Genomic DNA, 12,619 nt, shown 5'->3' with positions numbered 1-12,619 from the left:
ACACTCGACTAGAAACAATGAAGTCATCCAGTTCTGTGGCTGTGAGTTAAAATAGGGGACTGGGGAGTATCCTAGTGGAGAACAATTTCCGACCATCCACAAATCACAACTATCTCAAAACAAAGCACAACATTATAGATATGACCATGTTTTCCTCAAGAAATCTCATCTAGGGAAAAAACAAGGTGTACCAAGAAAAAAAAAAGCATAAGACTCTGATGAATGTGTAGATGAAAAGAAGAAGCCATTAGGCCACAAAAGCCAGTTTTTTTTAGCAATGACAATATCTACCAAGTACCTCAATCACGAAGGCTTGGTGAACTGCCAGTTTCTAAGACTGTACTTTTCGACAATAAAGAAAAGGCAATAACAATGTGTAGTACGTATTGTAAACTAAATAAAGATGATCACCTATTCAACCCACATGTTACATAAGGCTCTTGTTCCCTTCAGGATTGAGACATGGAATCCAATTTTGCATAATTGACAGAAATGTGAAATATATACTTTGAGAAATTACAAACTGACAGCCATACTAAAACAAAATATAGGTTCAGAAATGATCCCAAATATCCATATATTAATGGAACTTTTACAGTATATTTGTGAGTATTCAAGAGAAGCGGATTACATGGTATACTGTCTGTCTTCCTTTTTTTTCTTTTCTATTTAATAAAAAAGGAAACCTCAGCTCATTGCAAGAATCATAAAAGTGACAATTCAAAATTTGTATCCACACGGAATGAGAGGAAAAGATCCAACAAATGAGCCACTAGCTAAGCTTGGTAATCCAAGAAAAGACGCAATTTCTGTAAAAGGAGCTCGTGGGTTCCATAGAGAGGCTTACCACTAACGATCCAATCCTTCTCAAGATGTCCTGCTTTAGAACTGTTGAGCATCTCATTGTGGAAGGCAGAGACAATGCAGTAAATTGAACTCCTCAAAATACCAGCAATTTCATATGCTTTGGCATAAAAAGGGCTATTTCTTCTTTTTCCTGTGGCACCTACAGTAGAGTCTCTTCTCTCTGTGCTTATTGTGGCCCAATTGATTCCAGCAGGAACCATCAGATGATTTGGGGACTGTAAGTTGGTCTTCTTCCCCATGAGAGTTTCAACAGCCAGCAAACATGATAGTACGATTGAGATAACGGCAGCATTACTTCCAGAGAGTTGAGCAATCCCAAATCTGTCCTCCTTGTGTGAACGTGCAGTCAATGATGAAACAATCCGGGCACATACCTGGGACATAGAGAAGCAATAGTTAGCATCTTGTTCAAAGCCCAAATGGTGGAACCGTACTACGAAAACAGTTAGTGCTATCTATTCGTCTGTTTGTTCTCAATGATGTAGAATTATTAGTTTTGGTTCCTTGATTGCATATTTATCAAGTAAGAGGAGAAGAATACTTTACTTCTTATACTACATTGATCTTCTAAATTTTCTCTTTATCCCCTTAACTTCTGTCTCACATCACACGATGTATGTCAGCCATAAAATTTTGACCAGTGTTTTAAGTGTTCATATAATTTTGACAAGTGTCAGCATATTTGCAAGCAAATTTACCATGAAACCCATTTCCCTAAAATCAAAATTAAAACAGAGTGGCCTGATGCGGAGTCAGAAACAACTACCATATCAGATTCTCAGGAACCTGAAAACCAGATTAAGTCAAGAAGTCAACAGCTTTACAAGTCAGGTGATAACTCAACTTTCTAAATGAATACAAATTTGCCTAAATTTGTTGGTGTTCAGACTTTTGAACAACGCACTCTTTGTCAATCTGTCCTCACAATTGAATGGTTAGGTTTTTTAGGATAATAACAAAATCTACCGTTGTCAGAGGTATAAATATGTCCATGCATAAAGATTACAAATTCTTGTGTTCTTTCTATTGAACTTTTAAACAAAAACTCTTGGTAGCGAATAGTAAGAGTAGACCTTATTCATAGAATACCTCCCTTGCTTTCATGTAAAAAGGCAATCGGGCACAATTTGAAAGGCTTCAAATATAGTAATTCCAAATGTCAAAACAAATTACAGAAAATACTTCAAGCTCAAACTTGAAACCCTTTTCTGACAATGCCTCTATTTATCACTTCTTGATCTTGGACGGTGACGATGAGATACTTTTATATTCTAGTTAAGTATCAAGCTAAAGCAACTAGATTACTCTGTTTTGCTGGTTGTGTTCGTATTGTAATCGGTGGTGCAGGGTGGAGGTTCGGTTTAGATGCAAGTTTAGGATGCATAAGAAATAGCAATAGACCCCTTTAGTTAAAAGCCGGTGATTATTTCTTTATTCCAATGTGGTGCGATGTATCCAGAAGTTTACTGGCATAGGACAAAGGAACAAACAGAATATGATTTAATTTTTCTCATCTGAGAATTGAGCTCTGAGGTCAGGACTGAAAGCAATAATGTGATGTCTCCATTTCACAATAGGAAAATAAAAGCATATAGTGGACGCTCTAGATAATTTTAAGAATTTCCCAAATAACAGAAAAGGTAGTGTCTTATCTCATATTCTAGAGAAAGTGTATTTGTCTCTTGCAGTTACATGATATATCATCATAAAACATCAACATGTTACTCTACCATCAGCACTGTGACGGTTGTACAAGAATCCAAACGTACTAATTTGATAATTTTCTTTACTCGATATGTCTCAGTGACCAACCTAGTGGTCTAAATGCATATGCTTACAGTCAAGATAAATGAAATCAAAATGAAAAATGAAGCTCTGAAAAAAAATATATTGTTTGACAGTTATAATGAAAATGTTGTGAAGTGTGTAACAATTATCATAGGTACTGAGTACATATTTTTTGTAAATGAACTTTTCTAAATCTCTTCCTTATCTGCTGCTGCAGCTGCCTTCCTACCCTTTTTTCTCATTTTGTTTGAAGCGGGCCCAATGGAGAAAGAAATGCATAAAATAAATAGTATGATGAGAAGGTATAATCATATGCACAAAACAATATAACTGAAAAATGGAGAATGTGTCAGTTTGAAACAGTGCATGTACATTAGTAAGCAGTCGAAAGACCATGAAATTTCTAGTACGTGAATTACTTAAATATATGAATTGAGAATCCCAAACAAATCTGAAGATCTGATAAAAAAAAATTTACAGATATTTACACAAATTCTTCAGCATACAACATAATAAATATCAATTTCCAGAAACTCGATATGTCTCAGTGACCAACCTAGTGGTCTAAATGCATATGCTTACAGTCAAGATAAATGAAATCAAAATGAAAAATGAAGCTCTGAAAAAAAATATATTGTTTGACAGTTATAATGAAAATGTTGTGAAGTGTGTAACAATTATCATAGGTACTGAGTACATATTTTTTGTAAATGAACTTTTCTAAATCTCTTCCTTATCTGCTGCTGCAGCTGCCTTCCTACCCTTTTTTCTCATTTTGTTTGAAGCGGGCCCAATGGAGAAAGAAATGCATAAAATAAATAGTATGATGAGAAGGTATAATCATATGCACAAAACAATATAACTGAAAAATGGAGAATGTGTCAGTTTGAAACATAGTGCATGTACATTAGTAAGCAGTTGAAAGACCATGAAATTTCTAGTACGTGAATTACCTAAATATATGAATTGAGAATCCCAAACAAATCTGAAGATCTGATAAAAAAAAATTTACAGATATTTACACAAATTCTTCAGCATACAACATAATAAATATCAATTTCCAGAAACTGAAAGGTGAACATCGAATTATAAGAAAAGGATATCATTTCTGGAACAAATCAACACGAGAATAGAAGTATTAAAATTCTACCTGGGTGTCATAAATTGATTCACAGAGTTTAGAGTATTCAGGTCCCTTTGCCGGCAAGTATAACTGGCTGGACAGGTGGGAGGAGTTATCTATTGAAGGGGTATCTAGACTTTCATTTAGCTTTACAGTGAGCTGTTCCAGAGGCCTCAAGCATACAGCTATTACTCTTTTATAAGTCTCGCCGGTCTCTTCAAAGAATGCTGCTCGGCGCCATGTATCAACATTGCTTTCACATACCATACATAGATCAAGATATGCAAGATACTGCAAAAGAGACTTTGTTGTGCTCTCCTCAAGAGTGTCAAGAAGTGCTTCGCTTGGATTTGTTTCTGCAGCTGCTGAGCCTTTTGGAGGTGCAAATACAAACCGCTTTGTGTGTATCACCTAAATAGTCAGAGATATTATTCATGCATGCAAATAATATGGTGTCAGATAACAACTTGAGATGCTTTCCTAGGTGACAATACGGAATTAAAATTCAAAAGGTTCAAAGGGAATTTTTTTTTTTTTCCTTGATAAAACATGCTTGCTAAGGAAGAAACCTATGTAAATGATGGCTTAATTCCCAACAAAGAATCACTACAAAGCTTCCAATATAGAAGATAATCTGCTCGCTCATGAACTTTCCCATCGTGTCCTGACTTGTATATCCATTAGGTAGGAAAAAAGCTAGCACACCTGATAACAGGTAACCAGCAGCTGAAAACTTTAAAGCTTGCCCAACAGCTAAGGGAAGACCTATCTTAAAGCTGAAGAAAGGAGGACGCTGTCGATAGTAGACATGATACAAGGGATTATGTTATGAAGTGAATCACATTAACAAAACTGCAGTTCTTGATGATTTCATAGAACGACAATCTCTCCAGCATGACAGAATAATCTTAATCACCTAAATAGTCAGAGATATTATTCATGCATGCAAATAATATGGTGTCAGATAACAACTTGAGATGCTTTCCTAGGTGACAATAAGGAATTAAAATTCAAAAGGTTCAAAGGGAATTTTTTTTTTTTCTTGATAAAACATGCTTGCTAAGGAAGAAACCTGATGTAAATGATGGTTTAATTCCCAACAAAGAATCACTACAAAGCTTCCAATATAGAAGATAATCTGCTCGCTCATGAACTTTCCCATCGTGTCCTGACTTGTATATCCATTAGGTAGGAAAAAAGCTAGCACACCTGATAACAGGTAACCAGCAGCTGAAAACTTTAAAGCTTGCCCAACAGCTAAGGGAAGACCTATCTTAAAGCTGAAGAAAGGAGGACGCTGTCGATAGTAGACATGATACAAGGGATTATGTTATTAAGTGAATCACATTAACAAAACTGCAGTTCTTGATGATTTCATAGAACGACAATCTCTCCAGCATGACAGAATAATCTTAATCTATCTATCCTTCAAGCATTGCAAATAAAATTTCAAGGGTGATCCAATGGAACTGATTTGCTTCTGTAACCATACAATAAACACAGGGAAATCAATAAATGAAAATTGAACAGCATTAGCCTTTTACACCTAGAAGTGTTTTGCCACACAAAACATCCTATTCTAAAATATTTAACAAATCAACGTGTATTCTCCCTGCAGACGCGATTATAAAATCAAACAAATTCAAGGAATGCTTTCTGAATCATTTATGTTTCATTGAAAGCTACACATAAGATGCAGACACTAAAGGTTACTTTGATAATGTATGGTTACTGAACGTCTACAATCGAAGCATTACATATTTTTACAGAAAACAAACAGGAACTATTAATACATCATATGCAAGGATGTATGCAAATATATTGTCAAATCTAACTGATGAAATACAATTCCATATAAACACCCCTTCAAATTGAATTTACATTAGCAAGTATTATTATTCTTACAAAACTCGATTTTCATTATTGAGATAAAAGAGCATAATATTTATCATTTTTTTCTTCACAATTTCATCACAATGAAATGTTATGCCCATAAATCAACATCATAGTTACCTGAATAATCGGAAATCGCAAAAGCCATCGCTGTTTATACACATAGTGCATCCCATAAAACAACCCCACCACAAAACCTCTAACCCCCAACTTCCCATATACATCATACCATCTAGACCTCGACTCTACATTATAAACTTCACAACCCCAGCACACGCAAATTAAGGAAACTGCACCCGCCACTGCGCAAAAGTTCACAAACAAAACATAGCTCAATGACACCCTAATTTTTCTCCTAAGTTCCGGCTCAGCCGAGCCTCTGGAAACGAAAAGAAGCCGAGCCAAACCGAGGAGGAGGTCGAGCGGAGATGCAGAGGGAAGTGGGTTAGGAGAGGAGAGAATGAATAGGGAAATTGCGAAGAGGAAGAGGGAAAAGTGGAAGAAAAGGAAATAGAAGAGGGAAAGGAAATTGTGAGTATAAGGGGATTGAGTGAAGGGGAAATGTGAATTTTATACCCTAATTAGAGAGCAAAATGAGAAAAAACACGAATGGGAAAAGAACTTTTCTCTCTTACTACTGTTCGTGATACAATTGTGTATATATATACATTTAACCAAAAAAATGACAGCTCAGCTAACTGGTAAATTACATAAATAACCCTACATTCCCCTAAAACTCCCCCTTAAGATGGCTGATGAATATTCAAAACACCCATCTAGGATAATAATATCTGAAATCTAGCTCCCCCTAAAGCTTTAGTCAACAAATCTACTAGCTGATTTTTGTGGACAAATACATGGTTTTTATGTCACCAGATTGTATCTTTTCTCTCACCAAATGACAATCTAGTTCTATGTGTTTCGTCCTCTCGTGAAAGACAGGATTGCTAGCTATATGCATTGCCGCTTGATTATCACAGAATAGTAGAGCAGCTTTAGGATGATCAACCCCTAGATCAGTCAACACCTTCTTAAGTCAAATTATTTCACAGACTGCTGCTGCCATGGCCCTGTATTCTGCTTCAGCTGATGACCTTGATATAGTATGTTGCTTCTTTGATCGCCAAGATATTAAGGACCCTCCAAGAAATATGCAAAACCCTGTAACTGACCTTCTTGTATTTGCACACGACGCCCAATCTGCATCACAAAAAGCTTTGAGCTCAAAATTAGAATCTGCTGCAAAGAATAATCCTTGCCCTGGTGTTCCTTTCACATATCTGAGCACATGGTGTGCGGCATCTAAGTGAGGAACAGATATTGCAGTTCCTAATGGGGTTAGATGAGTGCTATTCCAATGTAAGAAGTTAGATATTACTGATGGAGCCTTTACCAATGTTGAACAAAGTGTTTGCATTAGTTCAACAAGATGAAAGGCAAAGAGATGTTGCATCAAGGAGCCAAGTCCATGTGGAAACTGGTGCATTTGTAAGTAGATTGATGAATAATTCAACAAATTTTGGAAATAACCAGAGATCAGCACACACAAACCAAAATTCAAGGAAGGAACGGCCAAAATGCAATTACTGTGGGATGCTTGGACATATACAAGGGAAGTGTTATAAACTTCATGGATATCCTCCAGGACATAGGTTGGCAAAGGACAGAAGCAAGGAACCAATTTCGAGTGCACATCAAGCAACTGGAAATGCTAATTCTTCTGATCTGTCAAATGGTTTCTCAAGTTTGACTATCACACCGGAACAATGCCAACAAGTTCTCAATATACTGAAGCCACAACTTCACACTCAACTCTCAAATGTGATCCCTCAATCTGGTAATGCTGATAATCAAAGCTAAGCAAACCTAGTTATGCCAGATGTTCCCTTATTCTCAGGTAACACTTATTGTCTAGCAGTCTCAGCTGTTAAAGATAAATGGATAATTGACACTGGTGCCACAGACCACATGGTACGTTCTATCAATCATTTATCCTCCATTACTGCTGAGGTAAATGCAAGTGTTAAACTTCTTAATGGAGATGAGGCTCGTGTGACTCATATAGGATCTGTGAAGTTGTCTGAAAATCTATCATTAACTAATGTGTTGTGCATTCCTTCTTTCCAATGCAATCTGGTTTCTGTTAGCAAACTCATTCATTCTCACCATTGTTGCCTAATATTCCTATCTGACCATTGCCTCATTCAGGACCGTTCTACATGGACAACAATTGGAGTTGGGAAACTTGAAGCTAGATTGTATCATTACCAGCTTCGTACTCCTTCAAACAGTGGTCCATCACACACTACCTGTTCCAACAAATCTGTTCTTCATCATTTCAATGCTGGTTGTAATAAAGTCATGAACAATGACCATGTTCCTAGTTTTAATGCTGTCACTAGGTTGCCTTTTGAACTATGGCACTATAGGTTAGGACATATTCCTCATTCTAAAGTTTTCACTTTACAGAAGTTTGTACCTGAAATTGTGTTGAATTCTGACTTTCATTGTAATATTTGTCCTATGGCAAGGCAGCATCGATTACCTTTTCCTCATAGTTTACATGTTTCTCAATCCATTTTTGAGCTAATTCATTGTGATATTTGGGGTCCTTATCAATCACATTCACTTGATGGTTCGAAATATTTCTTGACTATAGTGGATGACTATAGTAGATCCACATGGACTTTCCTAATGAAAACTAAGTCACAAACCAGGAAAATTATCCTAACCTTTTCCAATATGGTTGAAACTCAGTTTAGTACCAAAATTAAGGCACTAAGATCTGATAATGGCGCTGAATTTATCATGACTGACTTTTATTCCTCAAAAGGGATCATACATCAAGTGAGTTGTGTTGAGAGACCACAACAAAATGGCATAGTTGAACGTAAACATCAACACTTATTGAACGTTGCTAGAGCTTTAAAATTCCAAGCCAAACTTCCTGACAATTTTTGGGGAGATTGTATCTTGACAGCCACATATCTCATTAATCGTATACCCAGTACATCTCTATCAAACAACTCCCCTCATGAGATCCTATTCTCAGCAAAGCCCTCTTACTCTCATTTAAGAGTGTTTGGTTCACTATGCTATGCTTCCACTCTTCAAAGGCATAGGCATAAGTTTGACCCTAGAGCTATTCCTTGCATCTTCATTGGTTATCCTCCCACTCAAAAGGGATACAAGCTGTACAATATGCATACACATGAGGTTTTTGTTTCTAGGGATGTCATTTTTCATGAGAATATATTTCCATTCAATGATCCTACATTCCTAGCTACCCTTGGTTACTGTGATGCAACTTCTACTCAATCTCCACAAGCCCTTTTATTCCCTTTTTCATCTCCTCTTATATCAGATTGCATTCCTCATACATCATCTTTACCATCACAGCCTAGTCCATCTTTGCCACCTTCTACCTCTACTCCTGTGTCCTTATCCCCATCCTCACCTATATCTAATCCTACCCCTCAATCTATTTCACAACATTCAAATGTCAACCCTCTTCGCAGATCTACTAGACTTCGAAAATCTCCTAGCTATCTCCAATAGTTCCATTGTGACCTAGCCTCTCAACGTTCCCAACAACATTCTACCTCACCTACTCCCAATCATGGTGCTGGCAAATCCTGTGATATATCCAACACTTTAGGTTATGATTCACTTTCATCAGCTCACAGGGCTTATGTGTTGTCACTATCTACCAATGTTGAGCCAAGGAATTTTATAGAGGCAATTCGATCCCCAGCTTGGTGTCAAGCCATGAATGATGAATATCAGGCTTTAGTTAATAATAATACCTGGACAGTCACCTCACTTCCTACAAATAAGAAGGCTGTGGATTGTAAGTGGGTGTACAAGATCAAACTTAAGCAAGATGGAACTGAAGATAGAAAGAAAGCCAGGTTAGTTGCCCGGGGATTTACTCAACAGGCTGGCCTTGATTATCAGGAAACTTTTTCTCCTGTGGCTAAGTTAGCTTCTGTCAAGGCGTTGTTGGCAGTTGCAGCCAGTAAAAGTTGGCATCTGCACCAGCTGGACATAAACAATGCCTTCCTTCATGGAGACCTCGAGGAAGAAGTATATATGAAGATGCCTCCAGGGTATGAGCAGCAGGGGGAGAATGGTGTCACATTGGTATGCAAACTTAACAAATCTATCTATGGACTCAAACAAGCCTCAAGGCAATGGAATGCCAAGCTGTCATCCTTCATCATATCTCAAGGATTTGTTCAATCTAAGTCTGATTACTCACTTTTCAGCAAGAGAACTGACTGCTCTTATACTGTGTTGCTCATTTACGTTGATGACATCATAATAGGAGGAAATGATCTGACATACATTGAGCATTTTAAAAGGAATCTGGACAATCAGTTCAAGCTGAAGGATTTAGGAGTCTTAAAATTTTTTTTGGGGCTTGAAGTTGTAAGATCATCCAAAGGCATTGCTGTCTGTCAACGTAAGTATGCCTTGGAAATCCTTGAAGATGCAGGTTATTTAGGATCAAAGCCTGCCAAATGTCCTATGTTGCAGGGTCTAAAATTGACTAAAGATCAAGGGGAGTTGCTAGATGATCCAGGAATGTACAGAAGGCTAATTGGAAGGCTGTTATACTTGACCATTACAAGACCAGATTTGTCATTCTCAGTGCAGGCTCTAAGTCAATATCTTGAATCCCCTAGAAAAGCCTCACTTAGATGCTGCACTTCTTACGGGAATGTAGGGTTATTTATGTAATTCACCAGTTAGCTGAGTTGTCATTTTTTTGGTTAAATGTATATATATACACAATTGTATCACGAACAGTATTAAGAGAGAAAAGTTCTTTTCCCATTCGTGTTTTCTTTCATTTTGCTCTCTAATTAGGGTATAAAATTGACATAGTATCAGAGCATTAATCAAGACTTTCGTTCATGGCAACGAATTCAGATGCTGAAATTGAAGTTTCGACTAACAATTCTTCACCAAAAGCTGATAATCGTGGTAAAGACCTGATAATTGCAGCTCAACGAATGATTTCAAATCCTGCGAGTCCTTATTACGTGCACTATGGAGACAACACAGGTATGCAGATTGTATCGGTTATGCTTTCTGATGAAAATTACTCGACGTGGAGTCGAGCTGTGGAAATGGCTTTGAGCGTGAAAAACAAAGAAGGTTTCATTGATGGATCTTTATCAAGACCTTCAATAGATTCACCTCTATATGCTGCTTGGCGTAGATGTAATCACATTGTTTCATCATGGATCATAAATTCGATCCCTAAGGAGTTGTATCCTAGTGTTATGCACAAGGAATCGTCACGTGAAATCTGGCTCGAACCGAAGGATAGGTACAGTCAGGGTAATGGACCTAGAATTTATCAATTGAAAAAGTTAATTGCTTCAATTACATAGGGAAATGGATCTGTGAATGCTTACTTTAACAGGTTGAAGTAAGCAGGAAAAGTAAAATGGTTTTGGAGAGAAAAAGTAAAAAAGTAAACCGAAGGGCTTGCCAGATTAAGAAGCTTAAGAAGCGGTGTTTGATGATTGTGAAATGGGTTGCTCCGCCGTTTTTGTCTTTGAACAGTGTTCTTTCTACGGTGGCGTATATTGACATCTTCATGAGTGAGTTTCAGTGACGGTGGCAGGTTTGGCTTTGGAAGCTGTTAGGGTGAACAAAGGGAGTCTTTATGATCTCGACGTTGGAGGTGGCAGGGGCAATGGCGGCGGTGGTGGTGGAAGGTACTCCATAATAAACTCAGAAGGTTCAGCGTGCTGAAAAAGTTTGCTGACTGTAAATTATTCTTGAAAATAAATAATTTATTTACTTTTGTGCAAATGTCTCCATCTAGACAAAAATAAATATACCCCGTTTGTTTCTTATTTTTTGAAGAATGAGAATGAAAAATATAATCGTTACGGACTCCACACAAAAGATGAAAATTTAAATTTGGTGGCTTAATGTAATGAATAACGGTTATATTTTTTATTTTAATGAGGAAAGAATGGATATCAAACAGGGACATAATTTTCCTATTTTAGCCCCGTTTGTTTCTTAATTTTGGAAGAATGAAAATAAAAAAATATAGTTGTTACAGACCCCACACAAGAGATAGAAATTCAATTTTGATTATTTGATGTGATGGATAACGGTTATATTTTTCATTTTAATGAAGAAAGAATGGAAACCAAACATGAGCTTAGTGTTTGTTTGATAGAGATTTTGATAATTGATTTTTTTTTATCGTTATAGATAAAGTGGATCCAACCTGTGAGAGTATAATTCAAAAATAACGAGTGAAATAGTGAACTAACGATCAAAAAATTGATTTTAATTGGATTAAAATCTCTACCAAACTAGCTGTTAATTTTATCTTCATAAATTAACACTCTTTCTTCTTATTCTATTTTTTCCCCCTTAATTTCAGGCTAGATATAAATTGTCTTTAAATTTGAAGATTTTTTTTCTTTTTTTAGCTAAAATGGTTGCAACTCAATAACAATTTTCAAACTTAACCTTCCATTCAAAGGATGAAAGAACAAATTAATAAAAACAAAAAAAAAAACGTTGATTAGTAAAAAATAATAATAATAATGAAATTGACGTTTATTTATTTATTTTCTTTTTAGACCATCCACTATCGAGTCTTATTTAGCTCCCGTTTGAGCCACATTATTGTAAAAATAAGAATAAAAAATATAGTCGTTATAAGCCCCACATAAGAGATAAAAAGTCAAATATGGTAACTTCATGTGATGGATAACGGTCAAAATTTTCATTCTAATGAAAAACTAATGGGGCTCAACAGGGCCTTAATATTATTAATTACCATAGGCGCCCAGTTTCGCTTCCTCTAGCAAGATTATAAGCATGTTTAGATTGACTTATTCTTAAAACTAAATAGCTGAGTGCATCAACCACGTGAACATATATAATAATCGAAAATTCTGGTAAAAA

The 12,619-nt window shown here is 36.4% G+C and overlaps 1 protein-coding gene across 1 annotated transcript; it reads right to left on the bottom strand.

Moving 5' to 3' along the window:
* Positions 1-473: 473 nt before the first annotated feature.
* Positions 474-11,299, bottom strand: LOC111405346. The gene is made up of 5 exons (XM_023034174.1): positions 11,118-11,299; positions 5,792-6,227; positions 4,851-5,075; positions 3,806-4,189; positions 474-1,241 (listed from the first exon to the last, which is right to left on the bottom strand). The coding sequence occupies exons 1-5, from the start codon at positions 11,282-11,284 to the stop codon at positions 777-779; spliced, it is 1,677 nt and encodes a 558-aa protein (XP_022889942.1). The 5' UTR covers positions 11,285-11,299; the 3' UTR covers positions 474-776.
* Positions 11,300-12,619: the final 1,320 nt, after the last annotated feature.

Source organism: Olea europaea, chromosome 12 (genome assembly GCF_002742605.1).
Source record: "Olea europaea var. sylvestris chromosome 12, O_europaea_v1, whole genome shotgun sequence".
Lineage (NCBI taxonomy): Eukaryota > Viridiplantae > Streptophyta > Magnoliopsida > Lamiales > Oleaceae > Olea > Olea europaea.
The sequence above is the reverse complement of the archived record's forward strand: the minus strand, read 5'-3'. Positions and strand labels throughout refer to the sequence as shown.